General features: G+C 41.2%; 1 protein-coding gene across 1 annotated transcript in view; it reads left to right on the forward strand.

The window, feature by feature from the left end:
- MSRB3 (methionine sulfoxide reductase B3) overlaps positions 1–14351 on the forward strand; it is an 85061-nt gene that overhangs the window by 9104 nt on the left and 61606 nt on the right. The window contains 1 exon segment of the mRNA XM_075495104.1: positions 10903–10936. Coding sequence (XP_075351219.1) covers positions 10903–10936 — 34 coding nt within the window.

The following is a 14351-nucleotide window of genomic DNA, read 5'->3' on the forward strand; positions in this document are numbered from 1 at the left end:
AATTTAAGAAAGAAAATTTAAGAAAAAAATTTAAGGTTTAATAATTATTTTAAGTCAATTACAAGAGGTGGAAGAGACACCTTCACATTCTAGACACTTGAGAGAATTAACAGAGAAGGGAAATAATCAAAGCAGGTTTTAAAGTAATATATTCAGATAGAATTAATACTTCTTTTGTTCATGAATTGAAAAATAGCTTTAGGATGCCTAGAGGTGCAGATGCTTGTGCTGCACATCCAGTGTAAATATATTTAGCTAATTAAAAAAAAGAAAATGCTGTGTTTGTGCGTTTTTAAACTGCACTGGAATGCAAATTGGAATTCAGCTCACACAGATTCCAAGTAACATTTTTCATTGAAAAAAAGTTTGTCTTTGGACATTTTCTCTTGTAAGAAGGAAGAAGAGTCCTGAATAAATGTTTTTATCCCTGTAATTACCTAAATACAGGGAGATGTACATATAATCCTGGTCATTAAATAGTGGCAGAAAGTTTTGTGTAAAGTTATATATTTTTTGGTAATCAACATACTTAACGATAGCCTAACCAAGTGAAGATTTGTTTTAGGAAAATGGTGTTACAGAAGTTTAAATAAAAGTATTTGTTAAATTAATCCACTTTGGGCAGTGGTTTAAAATAAAATAATCTTTATATTTGAAGCAAATGTATTGCTGTTAGGACAGAAATAGTTTTCTTTGTTCTCTCACTTCTCAGTCATTGACATTCAGTATTAATTCATCTGATTGTACTGTTCAAAGAAGATTTAAAGTATAAAGATAAATACTCTTTCCTTATTTGCTGAAGTGTCTTCTCACTGCTATTCATAAAAATAAAAGTACATCTCTGACTAGGGACGACTTAGGAATTTCTGTTTTACTTGATGGAATTTTATTTTGGTATGCTTTAGATGTTCTTTTAATTTTTTTTTTCAACTGCATAAAGGTTCTTTGGTCTTAGGATGGTTAATGTTACTATTACAGTATATGAGCTTTTCTTTTTTGTGCAGTGTCAGAATTTCTTCATGCTGTAATTTTTTAAACTATTTTTGGATAAAAGGCTGAAGTTTTCTTGTATATTCATAAGGCTGCTCTACATACCATCATGACATAACCCGTGTGATCAAAGGTACATTTTTAAAGATTGCCTTTATTCTGTTGACATATGCATAGACTTGTGTGTGCTGAGAATGTTATTTGAAGGATGTTGCTTGAAGGATAACTCATGAGACTGTGTAATACCTAATTTTATGAAAGGGAGATGGCTCCTCTCTGTGGTGATGAGCGGTATTGGTTTTTAGAGAAAGCCACATAGAAAATTTCCATGTAAGGGAGACTGCTGGGGAGAGATTGGCAGCTATGATGTCTTTAACTCGAAATGCTTTTCTAGTAGCTGGGATGATAAAAAAAGAAACAACCAACCTGAATTGGTCTGAAATGCAGTTATGCTAGGTAACAGAGAGATCATAACTAAATTTTACAAACCCCATGCTTTACTTACAAGCTTTTTTACAATATGCAAGATGATAGTCAGGTCTGGTTCACAGTCTGATCTAAAAATTATATTTTCTCATGTAGTAAATTATAAAAATACAGGGAGATAATTCAGGTCACAAATGGTTTGGGCTGAAGAATTGAATGCTGAATAAAATGACACAGGCTGATGTTTGGGTAGGATGTGGGTCTATGTGTGTCTTTTGCACTAGGAGTTTATTTTTCTAGTAGGGTGCATGGCGTTTATAGGCACATTACGTGCATAAACATGTAGGTAGATTTTAGCACCAACCACTTTTTCAATGGAAAGAGTTTTAAATATCTTAAAAATCTGCTGGCCATAGACTTACTGATTATATGTTAGTTATTTCCTATATACACTGTAATAACCCCATGGCATCTGATCCTGCATTGAGGATGCTTTAGTTTGCTGCTGTGGCAGGGAGTGTTGTTTCTTTGAGGTTTTTTATTTCCTGACACAGATTTTACTCCGAGAGCTCATTAAATCAGAGGCCAAAACCATGGCTGAAATCACAACTGTTTTTAGTTCTGATGTGTTCAGGGACCTTGTCTCCTTCAGTGGACTAGTAAGTGTCATTTCCACATTTCCTCATAAAACAGGGTCATCAAATTAAACTCATCTGTGATGTTTCAGAATTCAGCTTCTCTGTGCAGTAGAAGTGTCAGCTTCCTTCACACCTCCTGCACCACAGCCCGTCTGTGCTGTGCGGGACTGGAGTGCACGCTCAGCGAACTACTGCAGGGCTGGTTTTTACTCATCTCATTTTAGGAATGAGTGAGACAATGCTCTTTTGAAAAGAGTGTACTTTTTTGATGTTTAAGGTTGGAAGTCTTCTTCAGTCACACCGATTCTCAGCCGGAGGCTTTATTTTATGAGCTGTTCTACCTAAGAGAGACAACTTGTATCACATATTTATTGTGTATCGTTACCCAGGCAAATAAGCTTTGTAAGCTGAGGAAGGAGTTCGCTGAGTTATGGAGCACTGTGTAACACAGTTTAAAAGAACTCCAATTCCAAATTATGTATTTGTTTAATCTTCAAAATTAGGGTTTTTCTTCTCTGAGAAGTTAAAACTATTACAAAGTTGTTTTGGAAAAGCGGAATAGAAATTCTTGTGAATGGCTTCTATTCACTGCTAAAAAAGAAAGTTGTGTTTCACCTCCTTGTAAATGATGCATGGGATTTATCCTGAATTAAAAATAGAATAGAAAACTTGTTAGCTCTGCCGTGTTGGTAAGCTTGACAAGGCAAATATTGGTGGAGAGGGAGAGCATACCTACTCAAATTGACCTGATAGTAAAAATAAGTATCATGTCTTCAGTCCTAGGGTACCTCTTGGATAGCTCCATCTACAGCAGTAACCCAGAAGTTTTTAAACTTTGTTTTTTCTTTTAGTACTGAAAATGAGTTCTTTATTGGTGAGCAACACAAAAAGCTTTCAGGCTTGCCAGTAGGAATTGTTAAATTAAAAGGTTATTTCCAGAACACTTGTATGTCATCATCTGAGCACCATAAGCAATTAAATCTTTACCACTACGCTGGAGAGGACTGCCTGGAATGGAAAAGATTAGGTATTTTTCAAGATGTTGAAAGGATTGTGATTCTCAGAAAAGACCCATTTAAGAATAGTTTATGACTGTTGTAGTTATAAACTCACTGCCGTAAAAGGAACGGGCTGTATGTTGGCAGGCTACCAAGTCAGGGAAAACGAAAGCGCAGCTCAGCGCTATTTTAGTGCATCAGATCTGGGAGGAGCAGGAATGGACGGGGGAAAATCCCAATTGACCTATATTAACTGTCCTTTGGGAAGTATTGCCAGCCATAACTGTTGGGAAACAATCTGCAAACGACAGATGTGTGAGCGCTTGCACAGCTCAGAGACTCGCTGGCTTCTGCCCTTAGCCAGGGATCCTCTTTCATCCCAGGCTTTGGGGACTCCTTACTTGTCTAGTCTCTTCCTCTCCTTGGGGTCTCTCTGCTTTTTCTTGTCTCTTTGCAATTCCACTTTTCTCTTCCCATTTCATCTGTTGCCCACAAGGCTTGCAGTGTCTTGTCTCTACACTAATTAAATCTCCTTCCGCTTTACACCCCTGCTTAAAGACCAAGCCAGAGTCCCTTGAGCAAGGACCCTCTTAACTTTTGCATTACTTCAAGGAGAATTAATTAACTCCCTCCTCCCCTTGTCTCAGTGTAGCACAGATGTCCTCTTCATCCCCACTGTCCTTTGGCTGTTCAGAGGGGACCAGTACTGAACATTTGCCCTGCTGTGTGCAAATGTTAAGTAGTAAAATAAGGAGAATTCAGCCTCGCAGTTCTCTCCTCTGTGGGAGCAGTTGCAGAACAGGGAGGCATTGATGCGCTTTTCCCCTTCTCGCTTTTCAGGAGGCTACAACCTTCAAAAACCCCTTTGTTTTGATTATCCTCTCACGTCTCAGGCCTTTTTAATTTGGCCCCTGGACACACCTCTGGGCTTTAGTTACACCAGCACACCAGCTTCTTTGTTGCCAAACTGGTTTTTCGCTAGCTGGAGAGGGGAGCAATGCAGTCACCAGTTCAGCATACAAAAAGGGGTATTCCTGTAAGGGATTGTGAGCCTCCCATCTTTGGCAGCTGATGCTAGAGAGAATGTTAGCTCAAATTGGTAATTAAATGAAAATTAAATATAGCTCTGTGTTCTCTGCTCAGATGTAGTGTTTTCCTTTTATAAGTATAAATCACTTTCCTATTCTGGATAATCATTCTAATATAAATGCAAACTCACAGACACACGGAATCCTACCTCCTAACTTTGCATATTTTTTTCTCAACAATTGAAATCAGTGAAATCATCCTGAATTGTGCACAAAGATTTCAGAATCTGGTTTATTTTCCAAGATTTTAATGGTTATTTTATTGGAAAGATAATCATTTTAGCCTGCACAATAATCTAAAATCTGTGTGGGAATCTCATCTCTGTTGGAGGAGCAAAGTCTGGGTAGTAAAGCTTGGACTAAAGGCTGGGGTCCTAAAAAGATCTCTGATTCACCTCAGTGGGAAACTTATATGCAGTGTAAGGTTGGAATATGGAGGGTGGTTAGTCCCTACGGCTTTGCTTGTCACTATCACAGAGTGGGAGTTGGGGTGAGCAGGTGAGAATGTAAGTTCCTTCTATAGGGACAGCAGTGCTTCCACGCTGTCTGATCTTTCCTCATCTTCTTTTCCTGCTTTCTTCTATTTCTTTGTCTGATCTCAGCCTTTAGACTTTTCTTCTTCCTCCCCTACTCCAGCTGTTAAATGATGAATATAGAAGATACTGCTACTGAAGCTTCCCAGCTAGAATATGAAAAAGATACATCAGTAGCATTAATACACTGGGCCATATTACCCCATTTCGCGTGAGAAAGAGGGCTGGCCTGTGGGCACCGTGAGGAAGCCGTGGGGCCGGGGAGGGCCTCCTGCACCCCTTGAGCTTGAGCAGCTGCGGCACGTGCCGTGCTTGGTGCCCAGGCAGGCGTGTGCCTGCCTCCAGCCCCGCTTGCTCTGCAGGTGTAGGGACAACTGCTATACTTTCCATTATGAGACATTAAATATACTCCTCGGTTAAGCACTTCTGTTTCCTCCACAAAAGATCATTGCTGTAAGCAAGGCTCGTTAAAACATCTGTAGCTGGATCTGTCAGTATCGTAAAGCATGTGTCATCCAAACTGATACTTGGAAATCTCTTATGTGTTAGGACTGTGTGTTCTATATTGCAGAAAGGTGTTTATTTTAGGTTTGAGTTTCTATGATAAATATGCTCAGTTGCTATGGGAAGGGTTTAAAAACAAAATCTAGCATAAGAGAATATGTAAAATTCAAGAAAGCAAAAAGGTTTTGAACTTCATTTTTTAGGCCCCTTTGTTATAGCAGTACTAACTTCAAGTTTAAAGCTTGATGTTTCCTGCTTTTCCACTCAAATATTATGAGGTATGGCAGTAATTACCGCCTTTATCAGGGCACAATGTAAACTTCCTAAAAGTAGACTGGATTGCCATTCAGTTTGCACATTCCAGCACAAACAGCTATGGAGAACATGCTTTAATTGAGAGTGTTAAAAGTGAAGTGGGAATTCAGGTCTAATGCTTCTGATTTCTGTGGCTGTAATTGAGAAGCTAGTATTGTATGAAGGGGAAAAAAGTATATGCAGACAAGCATGCAAGTTAAATGCCACAGTACTTTTGCAGACCTGTAAGGCTAACACAATTAGTTTCTTTTAAAATGTTTTATGCCTCTTCAATGAGCTTTTGAGAAGCTTATATTTATAATTATCTTCATGAAGTTTTGCTGCATGTTGTTAGCTGTTAATGATTATTTTACTCTCATCAGACAGTGAGCTTTTGCAAGGTATTTTAATAGCAGATCACGAACTTGTGAAGACACCTTGTTTGCATTATCAATGGATGTACAAGCACATGAAAATCCAGAGCCTAAAATGCCTCTTTAAAGGTGACTTTCCAAAGGTTTTATCAATTACCTTTACAATTTTGTGCTGAATGCTTCAAATACAGTACAACGCATTGAAGCATGCAGTTGTCTAAAAATATAAAGCACAGATGCATATTGACAGGATGTGTGGTTTTCTGAGGGCTGAAGGCTGCCGCCTCATTGTTCTAGCCAGCTGTTGGGAGGCCAGGACAGAAGGGATGGTTAGCTCAGGTAGTGAGGTATATGTGTGTGAGGAGAATACGTTGTGCACTGCAAAGGGTGCTCGTTTCAGGATCAGAGATCTTCTTGGATCGGAAGGGGGAACTGGAACTCTTCCCCTCTCCTTTCTCCAACAAATAACCAGCAGTCCTCATCCCCCTGCTGAAGTTTTTCTGTGCTCTAGTCTCCTGCCACAGCTGGCAGCTCGGTGGTGGTTGGATCAGACCCCATTAAACATCTCCTTATAAGCTATTAAACATTGCCTTTACACCCCCCACCCCTCCCCGTGTCCCCGCACCTTAGCACACATCATGACAAACCTAAGACATTTACCGCAAACAGTAAAGTCCCTAAAAACTACCAAGTGCAATGCAGGGAGCAGGAGAGACCAAGGGCTTCGGCTTTAGCAGAGAATGTGTTAAGGGAAAATGACTAGGCAGTAAATAACTGTTTAGACACAGAAATCCATGATGTACTGAAATACTTGCTTATGTGGTTCTCTCTAGGCTGTGCTTTTTGTTCCTGCAGTGCCCAGTGGTTGCTCTGTTCTGTCATTTGAGTCTGACTGGCAGCAGCTTTAGGTGAGCAAAAGCCAAATAGAAAAAAAAAAAATCCAAATGCTAAGGCTGGAATAAATGTATCTATTAAATATTCCACTAAGCTTTATCAGTGAAACATTTGGTTATAGTTTGATTTATGTCAAAATAAATAAATAAAACCTTTGCAAAACAACTGTTTGAACTTACTGCCGGACTGGAGAAACTTAACAAAACAAATAGTAGTTAAAATTAAACTGTTAATGTAACACTTGAGTATAGAATACTCACAGGCCTTTACTGTCTTCTAACTTCTGGTTGTTTGGGTTTCTCCAGGATGGCAATATTTTTGCTCTTTTGCTTTTTCCAGTGACATAGAAATTCCTGACGTAAGAGCCTGGCTCTCTGGCTAGTGTGTACCTATCTCTAATTGTTTCCTGCCCTCCAAATGGGGCCAGAGACTTGGGGGTGGGGGAGGGAAATTGGAAAAAAAGTAGAAGCCTCACACTCTTAAGGTCTCATTATTGGGGCGAGAAAAAAAAAATTCTTGTTCCCTTAAGAATTTGTGTTATTTTTTAATTTACTTGTAAAGGGCTAGAACTTCACATTTTTCTTGGTGAGAGCTGGGATTCTCATGTAATTTTAGGAATTCTGGACCTGAGTTGTCAGGAAAAACACTAAATATGGAAAAACTTAAACCAGTAGTGTTATCAGTTCCTGAGACCCTTGATGTTTCCCTTACGGCTCTTAAAAACAAGATGTGATAATATCAGAATTTAATCTCTCAAGTTGTCCCTCCCCCAAAGAAATTTCCCTAGTTGCAGACAGAGGTTGAGAAAACATAACCTGAGTACGTACAAAGTTCTTAATTTCCGAAGGACAAATTTGACAGACCCCCTACATTACTTTTTAACAAATCATGTTTATTTTGGGGCTGAACTTGTGATTTCTGAACATTTGCAATTGACAATATAGAAGCTCTTGAAAGCTGGTAGTACGTCAACATATGTCAATATTAGGATATCGACGTCCTAAAAGGAATGTTTTCCTGGAGTTACAGTGTGTATCATCCTAGCAAAAGGCTCCTAAAGTCCACCTAAGGACATAGTTACTGCTGTATATTTATAAGATTGAGAGACTATCTCTGAGCACAGTGTCCATATTACATGAGCCAGGCAGACGAAAGCTCCGCACTGTGCTAGGTTAAAGGGTGAAGTGCAGTGAAGGGGCTCCAAGAGGTCTGGTGACACCGGGGGACAACTGTGGAGGAGCCAGCAGTGTCCTGGGTGTTGCAGGCAGTGCAGCAAGCAGCACGTGTTCATAAAAACCCCTAAACAACCCACCAACCAAACACCCCCAATAACAACAAAAAGTAGTGTATAAAAGCAGCTTCCCCTTCCCTGGATTGTGAGTTTTGCACAGAGCTCTTCATGGAGCATCTATCCCACCAGAGAAGTGGTATGTTGCAATGCTGCACATCTTTATCAGATGTGCGCAGGGCGAAAAGTCTGCGTGGTGGGAGGGCAACGCCGCAGTACTCGCCATGGTGAGTAGGTTGCCATTGTTCTCTGTCCACCTGTTCTCTGTACCTGTGGAATCAGGGTGTGAAGCACCTCCAAACCAAATGTGTTAATGGTAATGAGACTGACTTTACTCTTCTCTTTACTCATTCTTTACAAGCAGTTCTTAACCTTGGTCTGTGAGCTCCCCGTGGCAGGGTTTTGTTTGCGTACGTGCAGTACCTAACACCAGGAGGTCCCCTTCCTACTTGAAACTACTGGGCATTGCTGTAACCTACAGAGTAAATAAAAACAGCGATCAAAACGTCAGCAATAAAAGAATAAAATATGTTAACTTCAATAAAGTACTTTCATGAAACGCTCAGTTATATTTTATTGGGCTTTCAGGACTTATATATCCTCCGAGTCTTTATGAATACTTGAGACTAATAACAACATTTTGGTGAACACTGAAATATTTGACATTTTCAAGAGGTCAGGATCTATTTTATAATCCTGGGGGATTTCTGATAATTTCCTTTAAACTGTTTACACTTGAGGGAGTTACGGTCCTGAGAGAGGAGAGCAGGGGAGCGGTGTTGGTGTGGGCGGTCAATCCAGGACCACTGAGGAGGGCATCTGTTGGGTCCAGGACCACTGAGGAGGGCATCTGTTGGGCCGAAGGACTGCACAACAGGAAGGTGACGTGGTGCGTCCCTTCGCCTCTGCGCTGTGCTCGTCAGGTGCCCGTGTCTGGCTGCTCTGGGAGCCTTCGTTAATACCCATAAGAGATCCTATAGGCAGGGGCAGTAAAGACCTGGCCGCGCAGGGATGGGTCTGGCGTCGGCCCTTTGGCATGCCGACCCCCCGAAGGGCTGACAGTACTTCTGGGCTGAAACAACCGCTCCGGGAAGTCACGCTGCTGAGAGTTCTGGCGGAGCCAAGCGCTCACGAAGCCCCGCGGGCGGGCCGTGGCCCAGGTATAATGGCGGCCGGGGCACCCTCCCGGCGGCCGGCGGGGGCCGAGCGGTGCCGGGCCGAGGCCGCCAGGCGGCGCCGCCGCCGTGCGCGGGCGGGAGGCGGTGCGGGCGGCGCGGGCCGCCGGCGGGGGGCGCCCGGTGCCGCTGCTGGCGGAGCGCGGCTTTGTTCTGCGGGCGGGCGCCGGGGCTGGGCTGCGCTGCGCTGCCGCGCTTCCCGCCGCCGGGGCGCTGAGGGCGGCGGGCGGCGATGGGCTGCGGGGGGGCCCCCTCTGCGCTGCCTGCCGCGCGGGGAAGGGCGCCAGCAGGGAAACTGCGCGCTTGTAGCGTGGCTGCGTGCAGACCTCTGGTCTTTCGTCGGCCGGTAGCCTGCTCGGGAGGGGTTTTATTCTTGTTTTTAAGCAGCTCCGCAGTCACTCGTGACAATGACATGTTTATTTCTATGAAATGGCTCTCTCGGGCTGTCCGCCGTGCAGCGCCCGCCTTCCACGCCTTTGCCGGCGTTCGGCAGCACAGAGATGTTTGGGTTTCGCAGCGAGTTTAGTTTGGAGAAGTCAGAGTTCAGGCATGTTAACGCAAGCAGGTTTCCGTCAGATACACTCCAGAGTGGTTTGGTAATACCTTGGCCGTGTAGTATGCGCTTGCTCTTCAGGATGGGACCGTGGTCAGCTTCTCCCCGGCTGGGGAAACGCCCGGGACAAACCCCTGCTCTGGGCCGTTGCTGGGCCCTGCATCCTGCAGCTCTTGTGCTGTGACACTCGGAAAAGAAAGAGGGCACCTGGGAGGAGACTGGGAGTCCTGCCCTGCCGCTCATTAGCCACCTGGGGCCTAATCCTGCTTCCACCAGAGTCCATGAGAGCTTCGTTATTGACTTCGGTGGGGGTTGGCTCCGGTCCCCGATGCCACATAATCTTCTGAAGCGAGCTGCGGCTATGAATGGCAGGGCTCTAAGGCAGTTGCGTTTCCTCTTTCCCATCGTGGGTAAATGAAACAATTAGTATTCATGCATTAAATCCTTCTAAAATAAAATCTTGCGACTTCCATCTCTCTGTTTGCTATATTTAAACTGGCCGGAAGATTGTTTAAATATATCTCGTGGACAGTTTACAATGCAAATTATTTCCTGCCTTTAAAAAAAGAAGTCGTGGTTTTAAGATATCTGGCAAGTTTATTACAATGAAATGTCACGTTCCTCAAACAAGTCATCAAAAGAACAATTTTTAGCAATGACTGGTTTCCAGCATTCACCATTCAGAAATGTTGTGGAGTGATTTTTGTTTTAAATAAAATAAATTGAAAAGCCTGCACGTTTGATCTGCCCGGCATTCCTGGGTGTTCAAAGCAGGATTCCTGCTATCTAGCTGAGGTCCTGAGGTTTCTCCCGTAGTGCCTCTGCACTTTTGACCACGTAGGTTGCTCCCTGAGTTGCTCTCAGTTGGGTATCTAAAGCAGCGGTTGGGAACGTCCCCTTCCTCTCACTTGGTAGCATAGAAAGTTGCTTCACTGAATCCTATGTAATAAGTATCAAAATGTTAAGGGGGGGATCAGAAATGGGCTAAACGTACTAAGAAAATTGCATTTAGAATTGTGCTCCCATGTGGTGGTCTCATAAAATTGTAAGCATTGTTTTTTCTGTGAATGTATCTTAACATTTTTGATGTTTTAATTTGTTCTCATCTTTTTTTTTTCTTTTTTTTTTCTTTTTCTTCCCTACTCAGCTCTTGCCCCTGTTCTTTGCCTCTGGTTTTGTTGGTGAGGATATCACAGTGATGTCTGCATTCAACCTGCTGCATTTGGTGACAAAGAGCCAGCCAGTGGCCCTGCGAGCCTGTGGGCTTCCCTCAGGTTGAATGGGTGCTGCTTGTTGTGTCATGCATAACGAAGGCCCTTTTAGGAATGGGTGTCTCTGCTGCAGGAAACCATGTGCTATGGGTTGCTCTGGTTTGTTTAAATTTTCCTTTGAACCCGAAGTTTGTTGCTTTTTTTTTTGGTAAAAGTCACTGGATTGTGCGAGGGTTTTCATATATGAGATTTGAGGATGCTTGGAAATGCTGTCTGACTTCCTTGTCCAACATATTGTCTCTTCAATTTTATATCATTTTCCTCATTCTTGGCAAAAACAGTGGACTTAAACTGAAAATAAGTTATTAAATGCCATTTATAATTTTTTTAAAAAGATGCATAAAAGAATTTAGCATATCAATTGCTATTAAATCATAGGACTTAAAAATATTTTTCAAAATCTTTAGCAGTATACTATAGTTATACTCCGTGTATCCCTTTTTACATTTTTATTATAAACCAAATATGTTGCAATGAAAATTATGTACAAAAAGTGTGCAGAATTTAAAACTTAATTCTTTCATTCCTCTGACAGCATATTCTTTAGTTACATGACGCTTCTCTAAATAAATAAATGGAAACATGCAATTTAATGCCCAGATGCAGCTGTGCTTTTCATGTAAGGTCCAGGTTCTGCTTTAGGTCTCTGAAGGGTGCCATAAGACCCCATCTCCATGAACTGGTTATATCACGAAAACCTTGAACCTAAGTATTCTGTGTTTCACTTGAACAGCAACAGTATCTGTAATGTCTGCATAATAATGTCAGTGTCCATGGTTATGTGGGAGAAAATAAAAGCTGCACTGAGCTAATTTTGAACGTTATTAGAAATTTTCTTGACACACAAATAAAAAAGATACAATCCTGGCTGATCAGTATTTGAAGCATCAAAAAAGAACCAGCTTGGGTGTTTGTACTATACTCACAACTGGTTCATAAGGGTGCAAAATGTTATGAACACTTTTTCCCAGAGCTGGACTTAACAAGCATATGGAGGTGATGTTTTAAAGATTTTTTTTCAGTGATAAGACATCGGTTTTCAAGCCGATGGATTTTTCTAAAGCTGATTACACTTTATTTGAACTAAATCTGAGTCCAATTTTTGCAGCATTTGTGTTCTGTTTCCCCCCATATGTGCACAAAACTCCCATTAACCTAGATAGGAGCTGCAAACACATATTGAGGAAGAGAGAGAATAGCCCACATTGTGTCAGCCTGACCTTGGTTTCCTGTTATATTTGCTGCTGAGCCAGATTTAAAATCCTAAAAATATAGGGTAAGCAAATTTCCTTAGCCCTCATTATGCACCTTTTGATGTGCGCTCATATTGCTGGTGTCTACCTTAAAATGGGGGCACTCGGTCTTCTGGCCATTTTGTTCTTGCTCTGAAAAGGAGATCTCAAAGTTGGTCAGCTAGAAACACAGCCCATGGGAGGTTTTGCTATTGTGTACCTGTTTGCAGAGCATTACGTTACCTATTGTGTCAAATCGTTTTTCTGGCATAATCCAGTAGTCACATTTTGGAATAAAAAGCTCATAACACTACTGTTTATTCCTGTCCCTTTGATCCGTAACTGTGCAAACATTAATAGATTGAGTTCCACTGACTGGCTACTTTATAGATATATATATAGATAGATATACATATATATAGGTATTTATATGTAATAAACCCAAATTCATCTGCTAACAGTGGAATAATATACAATCACATATCTCACATATTTTAAGAGTAATCTAAATTCCCCAGATGTTTATAAATTAACATAAACTTGCTTTGTCTTTGGTTTGGTTTTTGTATGTGGTGTATTGAGGGGGTTGCAAGTAAATGGTATAGCATGTATTAAACATGGGAACGAGGTCTAGAGCCAACATCTGCTTAAATGCCACAATGCACTGTGACTTTAACTTTTGAATATACAGAAAATGCCCCGAGTTCTCATGACTTTTTTATAACATAACTCTTCGAGTTAGTACTTTTCCCACCACCCAGTTCTGTGCGAATTGCAGCCCTGCAACCGTACCACCATGCTATGTGCCCACCGAGTCTGGAATGGTGTGGAGTTTGGTCTTCTTCTGGTTGAATGGCAAATTCCATACAGAAGGAGATTTTCTAACCTTCTGGAACTCCTGCCCACTCAGCATAAGGGAGCAAAGTGCCGGCAGAGCTGTAAATTGGGCTTCCGAACACAGTTTTAAACTCCATGCAGTTAAGTATTTGCAGGACAAAGATTTGAATGAAAGTATCATTTCCATTTCTATGCTTGGAATGGTACCTCTGTCCTTCTTGTAAGGAATAAAGTAATACAAAGTAATGTTTACTTTATATTTAGTATAAGGTCGTAGTTGTAGATCAGAAGCAAGTGAAATTATTTTTTTTTTCCCCAAAAAAGTTAAATGAATGAAATAATGCAAAGAAGTATCTTAGAACAGTGGTGACTTTCTGTCTCTTCTTTGAAACACTATTTTGTAAGCATGTGCGAGTCACGCTGGATTATTCATAAACTCAATTAACAGTTGCGCTAGTGAAGTGTTTTTACTTGCTCTTTTTCTATTTGTATATTAGCAGCTGGAGCACGGATCTATTCTTCCAAATTGTATTTTAAAAGTATTTTTTTGTCTGAAGTTAGGACTAAACGTTTCAACGTGTGCAAACCTAGTGCACGGTTTGCCCATAACATTTTTTATAGCTGACGTGGTAAACTCAGAGTATAAGCAGGCGCTCCCAGTAGATGGCACTAAGCATATGCTGTTTTGCACCCATAGCACTATATGAAAAGCTTCCCATTTAGGAGTCATTCATACATAAAGTACACCCTGAGATCTTATGAACATTTACAAGTATTTTAAGAAAAGCGTGAGCATTAGGAAAAATCACATCAATCTGTGCTTGTACGCAAACTACATTCACATTGGTTCAAGGTTTCTTCATTTGCAGTAATGACTACAGCTCTTTTGTGTCTGTTGTGTGATGTAGAAGTGTCACTCCTTGAGCCTGCTTTATTGGAGTTGAGGGCTCTAAATTTCTTTGGAAATGTAGGATGCACTCAGCGCCTGCCAGGATTTAGTTCACAGAAATTAAATCTTTAAAAAAAAAAACAAAAAACCCAAAACCACAACAAAAACCCCCAAAACTTTTAATGTAAAAACTACTTCAGCTGCTTTAGTGCATACCAGCAAGTAACTGATACAAGTAATGATTACGCAGATTCCATGTACATATGTTTTCTGTAGCAGACCACCAAGCTATAAAGTAAAAAGCTTATTTTGCTTTGCTGTGTCTTTTAATTATTATGGGTTCTCATTTCTTAAAAAAATCCTTTAT

The sequence above is a fragment of the Mycteria americana genome, chromosome 1 (assembly GCF_035582795.1).
Source record: "Mycteria americana isolate JAX WOST 10 ecotype Jacksonville Zoo and Gardens chromosome 1, USCA_MyAme_1.0, whole genome shotgun sequence".
NCBI lineage: Eukaryota > Metazoa > Chordata > Aves > Ciconiiformes > Ciconiidae > Mycteria > Mycteria americana.